Source organism: Humulus lupulus, chromosome 2 (genome assembly GCF_963169125.1).
Source record: "Humulus lupulus chromosome 2, drHumLupu1.1, whole genome shotgun sequence".
Taxonomy (NCBI): domain Eukaryota; kingdom Viridiplantae; phylum Streptophyta; class Magnoliopsida; order Rosales; family Cannabaceae; genus Humulus; species Humulus lupulus.
Window position 1 is genome coordinate 283,159,265 of NC_084794.1, and position 20,879 is coordinate 283,180,143.

Consider the following 20,879-nt stretch of genomic DNA (forward strand, 5'->3'; position numbering starts at 1 on the left):
TATTTGAAAGATATGACCGGGACTAGAGTAGAGTTGTTGGTGGGCCAGTTGGTCAACATTATGTTGAGTTTATTGTTTTATAGGGGATCAAAAGGAAAACAGTTAAGTGAATTACAGATGGGAGAGTTGAGGGGAAAGTCTTAGCTGGATTAGCTAAGGATTATACAGTGTCAGGTAAGGGAGGATTGGACTTGGGATCTGATAGACACTGGGATTAAAAAGGAGATTGTGGATGAATCTTATACTACCCTCTTATTCTCTTCATCCAAGCATCATGGAAAATGTACCAGAGTTTGAAAGCTTTATATTGATGGCCTAGGATCGAGAGGGACATAATGGAATACATGACAAAGTTCTTAACCTGTTAGCAGGTCAAGATAGTGTCTCAGAAACCAATAAGGTCATTATAGCCTTTGAGTATTCCATAGTGGAAATAAGGAAACATCATGATGGGTTTCACGGTGGGGCTGCCCAAGATAATGGGTTAGCGTGAGTTGGTTTGGGCCATTATGGACCAATATATAAAGTGAGTTCACTTCTATCAGTAAGAACAAGTAACACAGCTGATCAGTATTAAGATCTTGGTGTGAGGGGGGTAGTGTGCCTTAATAAAATTTGAGGTCCATCTTATCAGATGAAGACTCTATTATAACTTCCAAGTTTTGGGGAAGGTTGCAGAAGGCAATGAATATACAGTTTAGTACTCTTAGACTGATGGTAAATCAGAGAGAGAAAGTTATCCAATTACTATTGGAAGGGCATCTTATAAGATGAATGAGATATTATATCTGGATCCTGAGGTAGTTCAAGAGATTATTGAGGATTTTGAAAAGGTTAGAGTTTGGATGCTCACTTCTCAGAGTAAATGGAAAAGTTATGTTGATTTAAGATGCAGGAACATGGAGTTCCAAGTAGAAGATTGTATCTTCCTTAAATTATCACCATGGAAAGAGGTGAGGAGATAAGGGCAAGTTGAGCCCTAGATTAGTAAGACCGTTTGAATCCTGAATAAGATCGATCAGGTTGCCTTTGGATTGGCCTTATCTTTGGCACTGTTGGTCGTATACTATGTATTTATATTTCCATGTTGAGGACATGGGCTAGAAGAAAACCATGTGTTGAGTTATGAGAATCTGGAGATTGAGGTTATGTTATCCTTTAAAGGGTAGCCAGCTCAGATATGAGACAGAAAGAACAAGGTTCTGAGGAACAAAATTGTACCTTGAGTTAAGGTATTATACATAAATAATGAGCTTGAGGGAACGACCTGGGAAACAAGAATCAGTTGTGCGGAATCTATATTCCAGGCGTTCAGGTAAATTTCGAGGACGAGATTTCTGTAAGGAATGGATAGTTGTAATGAACCAAATTTCCTAATAAGGTTTAGGACCTTGATTCGCAGGTCGGGAGGGCCATAATTGATTTATTATGTTATTAAATTATTATATGCATGATTATGTGAATTATATTATTATATGATGATAAATGCATGCATATGGGTCCATTTTTCATTATAAGGGAATTTTGGTAATTTTGCCCGTTGAGGGCACATTTGTATATTTTCATGCATGTTGGTGATTTATGATGAGGCCACATTATAATGTGGATTTGTTCGAGCTATTCGGCATGAGATGATCTTTGAATGCTTGTGAGCGGTTTGGTCATAACGGGGTTAATTTCGGGGCTTGAGTTGAGTCTCAAAGTAATTTGGTGATTAGAACATTACCAAGAATTAAAGGGTAATGGGATATGATTTATTGGTATTTGATAATTTTGGGAATAATGGGAACTGGAGGGTGTTAATTATGATTAACGAGATAGGCGGGAAAGGATGATTTTGCCCTTGGTGGCTATTAAGGGTTTTATTTAAACATAGGGGTATTATGGTATTTTGACCTAAGGATATATATAAACCATTAAAGCTGTAGATTCTTACCAAAAACAGAGCTCTTCTCCTTCCCTTCTCACGATCATCATCCTTCTTCTTCTTCCTTTCAATTTTTGAAACTCCATTTGAGGATTCAAGCTAGGAGATCAAGGTTTGAAGCTTAGAGCCTTAGTTCATCCATTGATGAGGACTCAATTCAATCTTGAGGTAAGAATTTAGCCATGAAATTTTGGTTATACTCTATTTTTCTATTAGTTTTAAGCTAAGAATTTTAAAAGTAGATACTTGAGAATTCATGGAGGTTTTTGGGAAAGTTTACTTGGGTTTTGATGAGGTTGAGGTATGGATGAAGGTTTGGGGTTAAATTATAGGTTTGGATGGTGTTTGGGATTGGCTTTAAAGCTTGGTTTTCAGGGGAAATCTCAGGGGAGAAGACCAGAGTTTTTCTGATCTGTCAGTGGCACCCCAGCACCAGTTCTGGCGCCCCAGCGCTAGGTAGAGCTGAGAGTAGGGTTCTCTCTGACTTGGGGTAGCGCCCCAGCACTACCTAGAAAGCCTCAGCGCTTGGTCATTCTTAGCAAGGCCTATTTTTAGGGCTTGGGGGTTGGTTCCACTACCCCGTTTGGGTGGATTGGATGTCCCTAGAGCACATGATTAGTCCCGGGAGTGAGGTTTTAGATTATGAACCTTTTTATTGATGGATTCCATATTGGTTATGACTAGGTAACCGCTAAGGATTAAATGATTGATCGTTCTCAAGGGTCGTTCTTTTATATTTCACGCTCGAACCATAGGTAAGAAAACTGCACCCCATATGTGACATGCATGGTTTTTGATGTAGCATGTTGAGTGATCTATTCGGATATCTGGAATGCATATCAAGTGCTTGGCATTTTGCAATCTGTGAATGGTACTGACTTATTAGTAAGAATCGGCAATAGTGTAAGTATTAACTGTGGAGCTGTGACTCATTAGTCAAGTTTGGCAGTAGTATTTAGCATTGGTCGTATGATATTGGCTTATGAGTCAAGAATGGTATTAGCGTGTTTAATGTAAGCCGAAAAGATTAGATCTAATCGACATAAGCATTATCATCATAAGAATGAGATGCTTGACCAACCTTAAGTTCGATGAAAACTAAAAGGGCTTGTCTAGTCTAAAAGCTAGTTATTTAGAGCCAGAGCCAAAAGGCTAAGGTGACCTACACGTCACATGGCTAGGAGGTATGGAACCTCAGAGATAAACTTATTAGTCATCTACATAGAGATAGACTTATCTATCATCTGATTTCGATAGTGACTCATTAGTCACCTATACAGAGTGTGACTCATTAGTCACCTATCCCAGAGGTGACTTATTAGTCAACTATTTAGAGATAGACTTATCAGTCATCTAACCGAGATAGACTTATCAGTAATCTGACCGAGATAGACTTATCTGTTATCTAACCGAGATAGACTTATCAATCATCTGACCGAGATAGACTTATCAATTATCTGACCGATATAGACTTATCAGTCATCTAAGTGAGATAGGCTTATCAGTCATCTACACAGAGATAGACTTATTAGTCATCTAAACAGAGAATGAGTTATTAGTCAGCTATTGAGAGAGACTTATTAGGCGCCTACCTCACAGAGACTTAGTAGTTATCTACCTCAGAGCGAGAGACTTATTAGTCATCTACTCAGAGTGCAATACTCCACAATCATTTATTTTTACCTGCTTGCATGCATGAGTAGGGTTATTTCTGCTAGGCATGCTTATTATGACTGAGTAACATGTTATTACTTGTTCATGAGCATATTGAGTTTTCTTGCTGAGCTTCGGCTCACGGGTGCTATGTGGTGCAGGTAAAGGCAAAAGAAAGCCGGACCATCCTTGAGTTGGTGAGCTTAGGTGATGATATGTACATATGCGGCTGCTCGACCGCCACAGTCGAGGGTTTAAAGAGGTTCTAGGGTTAAACCCTATTTTGCCGCTTAGGTCAGCTGGTTATGAATCTTTTGTTGTAATTAACCTTTAAATTATATTTTTGGGATCCTAATGTATATGGTACACGTTCTAGTGAAACGTTGTATCTTAACCCAAAATTTTAACCCTAAACTGCTAATCATATTTAGTTATACGATTATGGCCAAATGACTCAATTAGTGAGTATAACACTGTTTAAATGCACACTGTAATGGTCCCTAGGTAGTAGGGCATTACTTTTATAGATGGGGGAGTCCTAGTGTTAGCTCTCCCACCCTTTGGTGCCCAAGCACTAACGTAACCATTTTTAATTTTTTTTAAACATATTTATGACTGGACCAATCACGAAGTGACACGTGTTGGCCCAGTCATCACCAAACGGACAAGGACTAACGGAATTACTGTTTTTCTAACTTTGGATATTTTCCCCACTAAAAATAAACATTGGGTCTATGCCGCTTACAAAACTCAAACATTGGGTACTTATGCCGCAAATATCCCTTTAAAAAATAATGAAAAATACAGAAAAAGTAAAATAAAATATTTAAAATTCCAAAAAATTAACACTAAGTATTTTTAAAACTAAAAAAATATTAATTTAATGAAAAATCTAAATAAAATCATAAAAAGATTATTTTGATTTTGATTAAAATCTCAATGCAATCTAATTTCATGTTGTACGATTTTTATTTAGATTTTTTTTATTAAATTAATGTTATTTTTTAATTTTTAAAATACATGTTTTAATAGAGGCTGTCACGTGTCACGTATTGTTAGTTTTAAGCGTTGACTTAACGAGAGGAAGTGCAAGAAAATTCACTATTTAAGTAGTTTATCCGTTAAAACTTTTACATGAGTATTTAACTCACTGAATTGTAGCTATACGAGAACTATACGAGTAATTTTGCAGCTATTATCCCTTTTTATTATAAATAAAATCAAAAGGAGAAACACATTAAAACCATATTGAGTCCATTATATATATGTGAACCAAGTCACATAGATATCCTTATTACATTACATGCATTAATAAACGAAACAAAAGCACTACTTCATAATAATCCCAGCAAATAAGACACAAACGACACTTAACATGGTGACATGTAAGAGCCAATTTATTTGAGTAAAACTAGACATAAAGCATTTTCACTAAAAGTAGTAGTCGAACAGTGCTAAGCGTACTTAGAAAGGGAGACAGCCACACGAATTCAATTATTAGTGATGAGCACTGAGTGGACCATCAATGTGGCAACACTTATAACTAATGTAAGTCTCCATGGTGCGAGTGCATTCTGGGCATTTCATTCTATCTGGGGCCTTTCCGCCAAGGGTAGGGACATCAAGGCGGCAGCAATGGCGAATAGTGTGAGTGACCTTAGTGTGAAACTCTTTGAAAGCAACCTCGAAGCCCTTCACCTTAATGACTTCCTTCCACTGTTCAAAGTCCTCAATTACCTTCAGAATTGCTGAGCCATGGCCGGTTGTCACAACCGCAGACCCTTTGCTAAGAACAGCCCAACCACTCTCGTTCTTGTAAGAAAGAAGCTTTTGGATCTCTTGAGTCACCGGGTCAACTTCCTTGTGATCCTTAGTGAAGAACAAGCTCTCTATTCCAGTCCAGAACCGACTTAGAATGCCATGGTCTTCTCCTCCTTTGGCTGTCTTTCCCACGCAGAACAGCTCGATGTTGATTTTCGCACCCTTGATGAAGGGATCACTCTGAAGAGCAGTTACATTCTTGGTGAATGTTTGGATAAAATCATTGTCTTTTCCTCCATAGAAGAAGATGTACTTCTCCTCTTTCACCTGTGATCATAATTGATCAACAAAAGATTAATAGTACGTCTTACCTTATCATAATCATTATTCAACAAAAACCTGAAGACTGATATATAATTTCTAACTGTATGCACTGTTTAACATGTGAATATCTGATAATCTCAACTCTAGTGCCATACATCAGACTATGTATCAAAACGATATTACAAAAGATAAACTTTACCCAAGTCTCTATAGTTGGGTGGACGTTGTTAACAACAGAACCAATCCAATGTCTTTCCTTGGAGATGATTTCCTCAGCTTTCCTATCAAAAGGAAAGGCCTTGAGACCCCACACACGAATAAGATGAAGTGCATTGAGATTCTCCACCTTCCCTTGAGGGGTAGTCACCACCAACATAGGCTTGCCCTTGTATTGCCAATGTTCCTTGATGAATCTAATTCCTGCGAGCGGAGAAAATATCTGCAAACTGTACCATGGCATCTTGGTCCTCAAAATCTCATACTTCTTCTTTAGCTCATCGGTCCACTGCTCCACAATGGGAATCCATACAATTGTGTAGCTTTTTTCTTTCTTTGATACTAAGTCGTAAACTGGTTTGAGAATGGAAATATCTTCTTCTGTTATGTCTAGGCCAGCAAAGAACATGAATACATTCTTCCTCCTCAGCACATCAATGTTCACCTGGTTAAAGAGTAATATCAATATGGTTAATATATAATAATAGATATATTTTCCTACACATATACTTGTGACTCTTTCTAGTACCATTATATTAAATTACCGTTCTGTTTGTAGAACCATCAATGAGTGGCTTCACAACATCAAATTTGTAAAACACCAAAGCCTTGAAAATCTCCATGATTTCAGTTGGAGTAAGGATAAGCTTACAAAGCCTCCTGTAAGCCTCAGCCTCGGCTGCATATATGGTACACAGATTATACAAACACAATTCACAGCTTATATTATAAAAGCAAACCCAATTATATATATGATATATATTATAGAATAATTAAGAAATCTCAATTACCAAGTTGTCTTCTGCAAACATTCAGCTGCATAGTGAGCTGGTTGAAGATGAAGCTGATTTTTTGTGAATAGGGAGACAAATCATATGCTCTGTCCGGCCTGGTATACATATATTATATTGAGCAACAAAGATACGATAAATTATATAAGAAGATTTATTATAAGAACAAGGTACTTACTCAGAACTTATGAGAATGCCGAGTTTGGTAGCACATGCTGCAATAGTTAGAATAGCCCAATAGACATAGAGTGGCATATGGTCCAAGGCAATGGACAATCCGGGAATGTATTTGAGGTCATAACTAATAGAGAGCTTCTCAAACTCATCGAAGATTGCGATGACTCGCATGGTGAGCTTAATGAGGCTGCTGAGCTCAAGAATTGTTTGCCGGTGTTTCTGGAGCTCAGAAGTCTTGATTAGTCCAGGCACTCTTTTGAGGAGCCCCAATTGTTTGGCTAGTGGGTCCGAATGGTAATGATGGGCGATGAGCCAGAAGTCCCCAAATTCAAATGCGAAAGCCGCAAGTGCCAAAACGGCCTTTGCTTCCCACGTATAGTTTGACAGTTTGTTAAGAATCGCTAGTGTTGTTTTGTGTGCAGTTTCCTCGTTCGGGGCTTTGCATGAAAGCTTTAATAGGTAGAGATTAATTTAAGACAAAGTTTACTTCTCAAAGAAAACAAATTAATCAAATTTAGTATTGAGCGTGCCATGTTTACCTCGTTGTTGATGGCCTTGAGCGTGCACAGGGGAACACTCAGGTTACCTTTGCTGTGCTTCTCCTCAATGTTGTCCACATGAACGTGAACTCCCTGTAATTAGTTACATCAGTTACTGAAATATTTATATCGACTTTGGCCATGTACTGATAGAATAAACAACAGCATGTAATATAATATAATATATTTATGTAGATGTTGTCTGCACCTGCACAATTTTGTCAATAATTTGGGAGGAACGCATAAGAACGTTTTCGACGACGACGAAAAGAGAGTCTTCGTCAAAAGATTTTTCAGCAGCATGGACATGAGTGCCATAGACAAGGTCAATGATTTTCTCATCAGACATGGTGAAGATGTTTGTGGCCTCGACCTCAATGTGATGGTGCACATGAGAAACGGCACTCTCCACTTTCGAAACGACACCTTGGACTGCGTTCAACATGGTGATGATATATATATGGACAGATAGAGATGATGTAAAGTTTTGGAGAAAGAGCAAACAAAATAATGGACTGGAGAGAGAGAGAGAGAGAGCTCTGCAACTCGTTACTAGCTTGCTGATGGTTTGCAGTGTGGCTTGAGCCCGATAATTCTTGTTCTTTTTATAGCCATTTTCTGGCCTTGCTTTGGACCACCTCTTGTTATTTATATCTGCTCCTTTCACACCACGCCTTTACCTTCTTTGCCTGTGGAATAGACCACACGTGAAACATGATGTAACCATTTCATTCTTTTTGTGAAGTATTGTTTTATTATTATGTATTTAGAATAATGTTTATTTCTATTTTAAAATTATATATATTTATTATATATATTTAGTGTCAGTATGTAAATTCAAATTTCACTACAACAAAGATTGTCACTTTCACAGTAAGTATTTAGAATAATGTGTGATTATTTAAAAAAAAATATAAAAACATATATTAGCGGCACACTTACCATTATTAGCGGATAGTCCAATAGACATACTAATAGCGGCGGACTATCTGCTACTAAAAGTATTCGCGGCGGGTAATCGCTTTTATTAGCGGCGAACTACCCACCACTAATAATAGTATTAGCGGCTCACAATATTAATAGCAGCGGGCCCCGCCGCTAATAATGCTGAATAGTTTTAAATTTTATCACAGCCATCGTCTCTTCTCTCTCGTTCTCTTCTCTTCACAACCACCACTAGAACTCTTCTCTGTGTGTGCCTCCACCTCCTACTTCAAATCTTTGAGTTGCTACCTTTTGAAGAAATATTTGAGCTAGCGCCGATCCTAGCTCGTTCCTGCCATCTTTGAAGAACCATTAGAGTTGTCGCTACCACCAGTTCTAGCTCAGACAGTCGTTTAGCCTTTGTAACCAGTAACATTTCACATACTTTTTTTTTCTTTTAAATACTTGGTCTCTAATTATTTTATCAAGAATCTAATTATTGTTAATAAATTTTATATGGATTGTTTGTTAAGGTTTGATTTTTGGATTGGTATTGGTGGCTTTGAAGTTTGGTGATTGGTCTTGGTGGCTTTGAGGGTTTGATTTGTCTATGTTATTTTGTTTTCATATTTTATCTTTGGTACTTTGTTGCTGAATTGTTGTTAGTATTTTTTGATTATGAATCTATCGTTTTTGCATTATGTGGGCAATTCTCTGTTATGGGTTCCTAGTCTCTTAGGTAGGGTTAAACAATAAAATTTCTGATATGATGATAATGCTCTCTGTTTTAGATGATTTGTGTGTGAGCCTCAAGTGTGGTGGTTGAATCAACACTATTTATTTTTTAAGGTTATCTTTGTTTGTGGTGTTTTTTGGTTGTCTCTTGGTTATTTGAATCAGAGACATTTTTTAGTATGTTTTAATCTGATGATTTTTTTTTAGTTTTTTTTATTTTAATAATTTAAATCATGATCTCACGATGCCTTCGTTATATTTACAAGTTTTTATATGATTCATATTGATTTGTTCCCTATGCAAATAGCTAGATTGATTAAGAGTATGGTTTATTTGGAATAGTTTTATTAATATGTGCAGTTTTATAATTTGTATATTTGTATTATAGTCATGATTATGTCTTAGTTATTTGTACAAGCTTTGTCTACAATACATTTCGATTAATATTTTCTACAACTATTTGAGAAATGATCTTCATGCTTCTCTCTGCTTATTTTTTATGAGTATTGTGGTTTGCCTTATTCTTTATCAATTTGTTATGTTGGGGGATGGTTGTGAACTTGTGAATAAGTTTTGGGCTTTTTGGTTTGATATTGAGATAGAGAAATTAGTTTAAAGAATAAAATTAAAAGGGAATAGAGACTTACTTGACTTTGTTTCATTTAATCTAATAAGACTTTGAAGTTAGCCAACAAAATAATAAATTATAATTATTTTTCTAATTTACCTCAAAAAATAATAATTATATTTCTAATAATTGAAATTTAAATATAACATAAAAATCAGACATCGTTATTTTGGAGAATATGTTTACTTAAGCTAAAATATGGGCATATGTAATGAATCAAATGTCTCATGAAACAAAGATGATTAGATAAATACATATGTTGAGGATTAGAATTTTGGAGATTTAATATGTATGCTTTTTTTTAAGTTGTGAATTGTACTTAATCGATTTTTGTTAACTTGTATGAAATATATATTTTTATACATATATATATTTAATTACTATAATATAATAATACATAAATTTTATTGTATTTATGTATATAATTATCTATATATGCACAATGACCTTTTACAATAAATTATATAATAAATTTTATCTTCTAGTATAATGAATCTCTCATTTAAAACAATAAAAATTATTATATTAATAATTAATAAAGTAATAAGAGATCATAAAACTCAAGTTTGCTCAGGAATTACACTTCTCATAAGACATCATAAAATATTTAAAATAATTTTACATTTCTATTAGGATTAGGAAAGTTGCTCTTTTTTCTTCCCTTTCTTATACTCTCTTATATCATCGTAGATGGCGATTGATAAATCTTGGATAACATTGAGAAACTGTAGTTGTCAAGAATATTGGAATGGTCTACAAGCTTTTTTGAGGATGACGTCAGAACATAAAGATTCTGATGGAAGAATTAGGTGCCCGTGTGTAAGATGCAATAATAATAGATTGGAATCTTTGGATGTTGTTCGAGCACACGTATTCGATAGGGGTTTTCATCAAGCTTATGATAAGTGAATTTTTCATGGTGAGGTGGAAGAAATTATTGCCAATGAGGTGGTTGATGAGAATGAAGATGATGAGATGATTCACGTTGTGGAAGACTTCCTTTTACCGACAACTGAGGAAGTAGAAAGGGATCCTGGTGAGAGTCAGTATTGTGACGAATTATTTGAGGAGATTGAAGCGGAGTTATATCCTGACTGTGATTGGATTTCATCCTTGAACTTTTTAGCAAAGTTATTGCATCTAAAAATTAGAGGGGATGTGCCTAACAACATATTTGATGAATTACTGAAGTTGTTAAAGCTTGCCTTTCCTAAGGAAAACAAAACTCCCGAATCGTACAACGAGGAAAAAAAGAGATTGAAAAAATTAGGGTTGGGATACGAGTCCATTCATGTGTGTCAGTATGATTGCTGCTCATTTTACAATGAGCATGCATCTAAAGAAACATGCCCAGTATGTGGAAGTAGTAGATGGATTACTTCTAAAATTACGAAAGGAAAAAAAGTGTCACACAAGGTGATGCGTTACTTTCCATTGACACCTCGGTTGAAAAGATTATACAGTTCGAGGATTACAATGAAGCACATGATATGGCATCACACCGGAAAATCGAAAGATGATGGACTGATACGACACCCGGTGGATGACTCTGCGTGGAAGGACTTTGATGTCAAGCATCCTAATTTTTCAAAGGATCCCAGAAATGTTCGTTTGGGCTTAGTTGCCGATGAATTTAATCCATTTGGCAACATGAACCTCGCATACAGCATGTGGCTTGTGGTGTTGGCAAATTATAATCTGCCACAATGGTTGTGTATGAAAGACAATTATTTCATGTTGACCCTCCTTATTCCTGGGCCAAAATCACCGGGTAAGGACATGGATGTATTTCTCAAACCATTGGTGGATGAGTTAAAGGAAATGTTGGTTAACAGAGTTAATACAAGAGACAGTACGGCCAACACGATGTTCAAGATACGAGCAGCCCTTTGTGGACAGTGAATGATTTTCCAGCTCGCAACAGTTTTTCTGAATGGAGTGGTCAGGGATACAAAGCTTTTCCTACGTGTAATGAAGACACAACTTCCATCCGAGTGATTGGTAAGACATCTTATGTTGGTCACAGAAGATTCTTACCAAGTACTCATCGAATGAGAAGAGACACTAAGTTCTATGGAGAAGTTGAGACGAGACGTCCCCCAAGATGGTTTACTTGTGAAGATATACTAGAACAAGTTAATGCTTTTGCATCGCAAGTTCCAGGAAAACACGTCCAGATTGGGGGTGAAAAACGTAAAAGAGGTGTAGATGAGATGGGTCTGAGGGAATCATTGTGGATTTATGAAGAAGAGAATAGGAAGTTGAAGAATTCGCACGCTCCTTACGTGTTAACTCCAGCCCAGGGGCAACAATTTTGTCAGTTTATAAAAGGAGTTATATTTCTAGATGGATTTCATTCAAATTTGAAGAAGAAAGTGTACGAGAATGATACAAATTTTCTTAGGTTTAAGTCCCACGATTGTCATGTGATAATGCAACGATTACGTTTGCTCGGTGTTCGCAAGTTTCTCCCAAAATCTATATCGACCACCAATACAAAATAATGCAATTTCTTCAGGCAACTATGTTCGAGGAATTTAAATGTTAAAGATATGGAGGAAGCAAAAAATGACCTTATTCAGATAATCACATTTATTAGAGGCGGACTATCCACTACTAATAGTATTAGCGGCGAACTACCCACCACTAATAATATTATTAGCGACTGACAATATTAATAGCAGCGGGCCCCGCCGCTAATAATGCTAAACAATTTTCAATTTTATCACAGCCCTCGTCTCTTTTCTCTCGTTCTCTTCTCTTCACAGCCACCATTAGAACTCTTCTCTTTGTGTGCCGCCACCTCCTACTTCAAATCTTTGAGTCGCTGCCTTTTGAAGAAACATTTGAGCCAATGCCGGTCCTAGCCGTTCCTGCCATCTTTGAAGAACCATTAGAGTTGCCGCTACCACCATTTTTAGCTCAGACAGTCGTTTAGCCTCTGTAACCAGTAACATTTCACATACTTTTTTTTCTTTTAAATACTTGGTCTCTAATTATTTTATCAAGAATCTTATTATTGTTAGTAAATTTTATGTGGATTGTTTGTTAAGGTTTGATTTTTGGATTGGTATTGGTGGCTTTGAAGTTTTGTGATTGGTCTTTGTGGCTTTGAGGGTTTTATTTGTCTATGTTATTTTGTTTTCAGATTTTATCTTTGGCACTTTGTTGCTGAATTGTTGTTAGTGTTTTTTTTATTATGAATCTGTCGTTTTTGCACTATGTGGACAATTCTCTGTTATGGGCTCCTAGTCTCTTAGGTAGGGTTAAACAATAAAACTTTTTGATATGATGATAATGCTCTCTGTTTTAGATGATTTTTGTGTGAGCCTCAAGTGTGGTGGTTGAATCAACACTATTTATTTTTGAAGGTTATCTTCATTTGTGGTGTTTTTTGGTTGTCTCTTGGTTATTTGAATCAGAGACATTTTTTAGTATGTGTTTAATCTGATGATTTTTTTTAGTTTGTTTTATTTTGATAATTTAAATCATGATCTCACGATGCCTTCGTTAAATTTACAAGTTTTTATATGATTCATATTGATTTGTTCCCTATGCAAATAGCTAGATTGATTAAGAGTATGGTTTATTTGGAATAGTTTTTTTAATATGTGCAGTTTTATAATTTGTATATTTGTATTATAGTCATGATTATGTCTTAGTTATTTGTACAAGCTTTATGTACGATACATTTTTATTAATATATTCTACAAGTGTTTGAGAAATGATCTTCATGCTTCTCTCTGTTTATTCTTTGTCAGAGTATTGTGGTTTGCCTTATTCTTTATCAATTTGTTATGTTGGGGGATGGTTGTGAACTTGTGAATAAGTTTTGGGCTTTTGGGTTTGATATTGAGATAGAGCAATTAGTTTAAAGAATAAAATTAAAAGGGAATAGAGACTTACTTGACTTTGTTTCATTTAATCTAAAAAGAGTTTGAAGTTAGCCAACAAAATAATAAATTATAATTATTTTTCTAATTTACCTCAAAAAATAATAATTATATTTCTAATAATTAAAATTTAACTATAACATAAAAATCAGACATCGTTATTTTGGGGAATATGTTTACTTAAGCTAAAATATGGGCATATGCAATGAATCAAATGTCTCATGAAATAATAAAGAGGATTAGATAAATACATATGTTGAGGAGTAGAAATTTGGAGATTTAATATGTATGCTTTTTTTTAAGATGTGAATTGTACTTAATCGATTTTTGTTAACTTGTATGAAATATATATTTAAATATTTAATTACTATAATATAATAATACATAAATTTTATTGTATTCATGTATATAATTATCTATATATGCACAGTGACCATTTACAATAAATTATATAATAAATTTTAGCTTCTAGTACAATGGATCTCTCACCATTTAAAATAATAAAAATAATTACAGTAATATTTATGTAATGACCCACTAATCTAGACTATTTGGACCATTAACGAAACTATACATAAAACTTACATTTTTGCGGAAATACCATAATTTTACTGAGTAACTTGTTAAAAATAAGAGTTTCTTACAAAATAGAATACTAAGAAGGATATGGGATCCCATTGTCTTTAAAAAAACAAAAACATGATTTAAATGAAAAAGAATTATATAAGAAATGCGGAAAATACATTTAAAACCATAAAAAGGTAAAATGAGACTACATCCTCAAATCGAATAACGCTCGGCCCCTTGACTCCATTCACCATCGATACACATCCTCTAAGCGTCACGAATCTTACCGCCTCTAAAGCTATTTTCCTGCACATAAAACAAAAAGGAATGAGCCTAATGCCCAGCAAGGAAAATCTAACACATAGTCATACACATAAATTTCATAATAAACGTAAAGACATATTATAACACTTAATACATACACTTATTATAATGGTCATTATTACTTGGGGTCCCATAGACTAAACAAGCTTATGCCCATGAGATTAGTGGGGTCCTACTAGCTAAGTAGGCATATGCCCATAATCTTTTTGGGGTCTTGTTAGTCAAATAAGGCATAAGCCCAAGCCTACAAACATACACATTCATAACATATTCATAACATATCATATTTCATAACATAACACATAAGATAACATAAGCAATGAACATATAGATTTTATCCTATTTTCCTTACCAAAGTTACCGGGATATGATGTGCTGAGTTGGAACTTTTGGAACACTCCTAAAACCATATGAGAAAGAGTGAGTCTTATGAAGAAGAAGAAATGAAAATGAATAGGAAGACTAAACCATTGAGAATTATGCTTACCAAAACTTATGTGCTTAAGAACTTGGATTCCCTAACCAAAATAAGAATGAGGTTAGGGGACTGAGTAGAAGGCTTTGAGAAAGAAAATAACATGAAACAAATGAAATAGAGTTTCGGGTTTACCTCAAAGACTTGCAAGACCAATCTAACCACAACCGAAATACTAAAGAACCTTACTTCCCAAAGTGTTTGATAAGCTAAAGATGATTAAGCTTATGACTCTCCCACCCAAGTGTTTAACTCTCACACTCTCCTAGCGCTTGCAGCTTCTGAACTTAGAGTAAAAGGTGAATAATGGCTGGGTACTAGGTCCTATTTATAGAGTTTGGGAATGAAAGTATCTTGATTTTACTTGAATAAAAATAATGGCTTTTTAGGTGAAAATAATTTGAATAATCATTCAGCAGAGGCTGAAGACTCGTTCAAAAGATGTTGGACTTATGAAGAAGTTTGAATGGCTGAAAGGAAATGAATTCAAAAACATTTGAAATTACACTGAAGGAGGCGATATATCGCCCCCTGTAGGCGATATATCGCCTGGGCCAGTATGCCCGAGGCTGACGTGCATCGTCTCGTGTTTTCCGTATCTACGTGCTACGATATATCGCCCCCTATAGCTGCGATATATCGGCACACGCTGAATAATTAATCACAAAATTACACATTTTTAGCTTAGTTTGAATGGAGTAAACAGCCTTGACTAAGCCCTCAACGTATTCAAAGCTGCTGACTGACCCTATAACATTCAAACTTTACTCCTTATTAAATTTAATCCTAAAAAATACTTAATCCTTAATCACCATTCATAACATGTGCTTAAAATCCTATTGGTTGATATCTAAACCTTATAGTATAATAAATATAATCCTTAATATCAGTCACATTAATCAAACCTTAGGTTAACTTAATATTCTTAAACTATAGATTAAACTTAGAAAATCTATAAGTACTACTATGAGTGTCCAAATAATTCCCGGTCTAAACCAAAAATCCACAGTTACAAAGATAATACTAAACATACTATAATACTACTAAATAATTAGCTAAGTAAAGTTCTTGGACTCTACAATTTAATAAAGTAATAAGAGATCATAAAACCCAAGTTTGTCCAGGAATAACACTTCTCATAAGACATCATAAAATATTTAAAATAATTAAACACTTCTCATAGGATTAGGACAGTTGCTCTTTTTTCTTCCCTTTCTTATACTCTCTTATATCATTGTAAATGGCGATTGATAAATATTGGATAACATTGAGAAATTGTGGTTGTCAAGAATATTGGAATGGTCTACAAGTTTTTTTGAGGATGGCGTCAAAACATAAATATTCTGATGGAAGAATTAGGTGCCTGTGTGTGAGATGCAATAATAATAGATTGGAATCTTTGGATGTGGTTCGAGCACACGTATTCGATAGGGGTTTTCATCAAGCATATGATAAGTGAATTTTTCATGGTGAGGTGGAAGAAATTGTTGTCGATGAGGTGGTTGATGAGAATGAAGACGATGAGATGATTCACGTTGTGGAAGACTTCCTTTCATCGACAACTGAGGAAGTTAAAAGGGATCCTGGTGAGAGTTAGTATTATGACGAGTTATTTGAGGAGATTAAAGCGGAGTTGTATCCTGGCTGTGATTGGATTTCATTCCTGAACTTTTTAGCAAAGTTATTTCATCTAAAAGTTAGAGGGGATGTGCCTAACAACACATTTTATGAATTACTGAAGTTTTTAAAGCTTGCCTTTCCTAAGGAAAAAAAAAACCCCCGAATCGTACTACGAGGCAAAAAGAGATTGAAAAAATTAGGGTTGGGATACGAGTCCATTCATGTGTGTAGTATGATTTATGCTTATTTTACAATGAGCATGCATCTAAAGAGACATGCCCAGTATGTGGAAGTAGTAGATGGATTACTTCCGAAATGACGAAAGGAAAAAAAGTGCCACACAAGGTGATGCGTTACTTTTCGTTGACCCCTCGGTTGAAAAGATTATACAGTTCAAGGATTACAGCGAAACACATGATATGGCATCACGCCGGGAAATCAAAAGATGAAGGGGTGATGCGACACCCGGTGGACGGCTCTGCGTGGAAGGACTTTGATGCCAAGCATCTTAATTTTTCAAGGGATCCCAGAAATGTTCGTCTGGGTTTAGCTGCTGATGGATTTAATCCATTTGGCAACATGAACCTTGCATACAGCATGTGGCCTATGGTGTTGGCAAACTATAATCTGCCACCTTGGTTGTGCATGAAAGACAATTATTTCATGTTGACCCTCCTTATTCCTGGGCCAAAATCACCCGGTAAAGACATGGATGTATTTCTGAGACCATTGGTGGATGAGTTGAAGGATCTGTGGGTTAACGGAGTTGATACAAGAGATAGTACGACCAACAGGATGTTCAAGATGCGGGCAGCCCTTTTGTGGATGGTGAACGATTTTTCAGCTCGCAGTAGTTTGTCTGGATGGTGTGGTCAGGGATACAAAGCTTGTCCTACGTGTAATGAGGACACAACTTCCATCCGAGTGATCGGTAAGACATCTTACGTTGGTCACAGAAGATTCTTGCCAAGTACTCATCAAATGAGAAGAGACAAAGAGTTCAATGGAGAAGTTGAGAGAAGACGTCCTCCAAGAAGGTTTACTTGTGAGGATATACTAGAACAAGTTAATGCTCTTGCAGCGCAAGTTCCAAGAAAACACGTCCAATTTGGGGGTGTGAAACGTAAAAGAGGAGTAGATGAAGGTAATTGGAGGAAAAAAAGCATCGTCTACGAGCTTGAGTATTAGGGTACAAACAAATTAAAACACAATATAGATGTCATGCATGTTGAGAAGAATGTGTGTGATAGTCTCCTTGGCACCATCTTAGACAATGATAAATCTAAGGACACCACTAATGCAAGACATGATTTGAAGAAGATGGGTGTGAGGGAATTATTGTGGATTTATGAAGATGAGAACAGGAAGTTGATGAAGTCACACACTCCTTACGTGTTAACTCCGGCCTAGAGGCAACAATTTTGTCAGTTTATAAAATGAGTTATATTTCCAGATGGATTTTGTTCAAATTTGAAGAAGAAAGTGTACGAGAATGATACAAATATTCTTGGGTTTAAGTCACACGATTGTCATGTGATAATGCAACGATTACTTTCACTCGGCGTTCGCAAGTTTCTCCCAAAATATATATCGACCACCATTACAAAATAATGCAATTTCTTTAGGCAACTATGTTCAAGGACTTTAAATGTTAAAGATATGGATGAAGCACAAAATGACCTTATTCAGATATTGTGCAAGATGGAGTTGATTTTTCCTTCAGGTTTTTTTGACATAACGATCCATTTGGTCTTACATTTTCCAGAATAAGCTATATTGGGTGGCTCGATATTTATGAGGTCGATGTATCCTTTTGAAAGGTACATGAAAAAATTGAAGAATTACGTTAGAAATAAAGCTCGCCCTGAAGGGTCGATCGCCGAAGGCTATGTTGTAGATGAGGCTTTGACCTTTTGTTCAATGTATTTCAAAAACATTGAAACAAAATTTAACCATCTTGATCGAAATGAAGATGCAACTTATATCCCATGAAACCTTACAGTCTTCCAATCTCAATGCCGTCCCCTCACAAAGGGAACATTGAAGCCTCTTAGTCATAACACTCGTGAAATAGCTAAGTGGTTCATACTTGAGAATTCTCCTGAAATTGAGGCTTATTTAAAGTAAGTTTATTCCCTTTTAAATTAGAACATGTGTGGTTATTATAAGTTTTTTGTTATCAAGAATCGTAACACTATTCTAAATAGCAGCGAACACCTACAAGAGTGTAACGTCCCAAATTTGGTAATAAGGCTTAGGGCCTTGATTAGCGTGTCGGGAGGGCAATAATTATTTTAATTATGTTAATATATGAATCTGATGAGTATGTAATTAGAAATGCATGTTTAGGTGAATTAAATATGCATGTGGGCCCTATTTGGTTATTAGGGGCATATTTTCAATTTTAGCCCCTTGAGGGCATAAATGCAATATTTGTGTATATTGTGATTGATACCACGCATGAGTGGTGACATATTTGTGATGTACGATCCGAGACGGTCCCAGGGAACAATTTAGCTAGAAAGTCAAAACGGGGTCATATACTCAGCTCGAGAGGAGCCTAGGGGTATTTTGGGAATGTTATATGTGTTTGGAATTTATGGAGTAACGCGTATTAGTTTAGTAATGATTTGGACATGTTGGGATTAAATGGGGATTTATAGGAACACTTGACGAATTAGCGGGATTTGGCAAATGACTAAATTTCCCTTGGGTTACTTAAGGATTGAGAATAAGTTTAATGGGTATTTTAGACCTTTGGCAAGGGATAAGCTTATGTATAGGCAGCTGTGATTCTAGGGTCTGGTAGAAGAAATCAGAAGGAAAGAAACAACAAAAATTCTTAGCTCTTTTCCTCTCTCTATCTCTCGGTTTCTTCCTCCCTCTTTGGATGCTTGAAGGCTGAGGGAATTCTAAAGGATCTAAGCTGGGAATAGAGGTTTGGAGGCTGGCAGAACTTAGGTAGGTGGCTAAAGGGTGTGGATATTGCAGAGGTAAGACTTTAACTTGATTATTAAGATTGAATTCTATTTGTTTTATTAGAACTTAAGCTTGCATGGGGTTTGATCTTGTTAGTTGTATTTAAGTTGAATTTGGGTGTCATGTGAGAGTATGAATTGTTTAGAGGTTTAGTTGTGATGATTAGACTGTGGGAATATAAATTCTAGACTTAATTATGAGTTTAATTGATGTTTGAATTATGAGAATTGGGATTTAGGCTCAAAGAAAAAACTGGAAGAATGGTGATTTTCTGGGTTTGGAGGCTCGAGCCGCGGCCCATGTGTGTCGAAGAGGCTCAAAGCCTTTGTCTGCCCAGGCGCTCCGCGGCCCAAGGATTGGAGCGTCGCGGCCCATGTCCCTCAACAGAGAGATATTTTTCCTCTGTCTTGAGCGCGCCGTGGCCCTGAAGGGGCTAGGTCGCGTCTCAAATTCAAAGTATTGATTGTTTGAAGGATTTTAGCTCGGAAACCCAAATATTAAGGCTCGGGAAGGATTTTACCACCTGAATTGGTAGAATCCAAGGTCCCGGAGGCTAGAATTATGTTATGAAGTTATTTAATGGATTAGAAATTGATGGATGGCTTTTATGAATGCGATGTGACTAGGTTTTCAATGAGCTTCGGGTTAGAGGACTGTGCTCGGGATTGCGGTGCTCAGGAAGCAGGGGACACAAGTAAGAAAACTGTTGTACCCGTATAGCAGGGCGTGGCCCTATTATTTGTATTGCAGGGCATGACCTTATTGATTGGATTGCAGGACGTAGCCCTATTGTTTATGTTTATTATATGTTTAAATATTTGTTAATATTATGCTATGTAGTGCATATTTGTGAATGAACGGCAAAGGCTAGAAATGGCGATGCCCGGAAATGGCAAAGACCGAGAACGGCAGGAAGCTGAGTACGGCAAGGGGCTTGGAATGACATTGAGCACGTGGAGTGCAGATCCAACTACGGCAAGGGGTTCAGAACGACATTTAGCATGCGGAGTGCAATCCGTTCGGGCCAGACCCTCCTAGGATGTTGAAGTCATCCTCTCGGTGAAGACCGCAAACCTAGGGCCTGGTAAAGCGCTTGGGACAACATGGCCGCTATATGTTTAGCCTGTTCGTTGTTTTGTTATATGTTGTTGATAGATATGCATATGTTATTTGTTTTGTGTTGAGTTTTCTTGCTGGCTTTCGGCTCACGGGAGCTCTATGGTGCAGGTAAGGGCAAGGGAAAGGTTGACCAACCATGAGTATGGAGAGCATGGAGCATTGGGTACATGTTCGGACTGCCTAGCCGCCACGGCTATGGTTTTTTTTTTTTTGGAAAATGTATTGTA

The 20,879-nt window shown here is 36.3% G+C and overlaps 1 protein-coding gene across 1 annotated transcript; it reads right to left on the bottom strand.

The window, feature by feature from the left end:
- Nucleotides 1-4,811: 4,811 nt before the first annotated feature.
- On the bottom strand, nt 4,812-7,971 carry LOC133819563 (protein SIEVE ELEMENT OCCLUSION B-like). Its single transcript, XM_062252841.1, has 7 exons — nt 7,597-7,971; nt 7,389-7,481; nt 6,851-7,299; nt 6,673-6,770; nt 6,427-6,560; nt 5,865-6,326; nt 4,812-5,668 (listed from the first exon to the last, which is right to left on the bottom strand). Exons 1-7 carry the CDS (start codon nt 7,831-7,833, stop codon nt 5,078-5,080), a joined length of 2,064 nt encoding a protein of 687 aa, XP_062108825.1. The 5' UTR covers nt 7,834-7,971; the 3' UTR covers nt 4,812-5,077.
- Between the last annotated feature and the right edge of the window lie 12,908 nt (nt 7,972-20,879).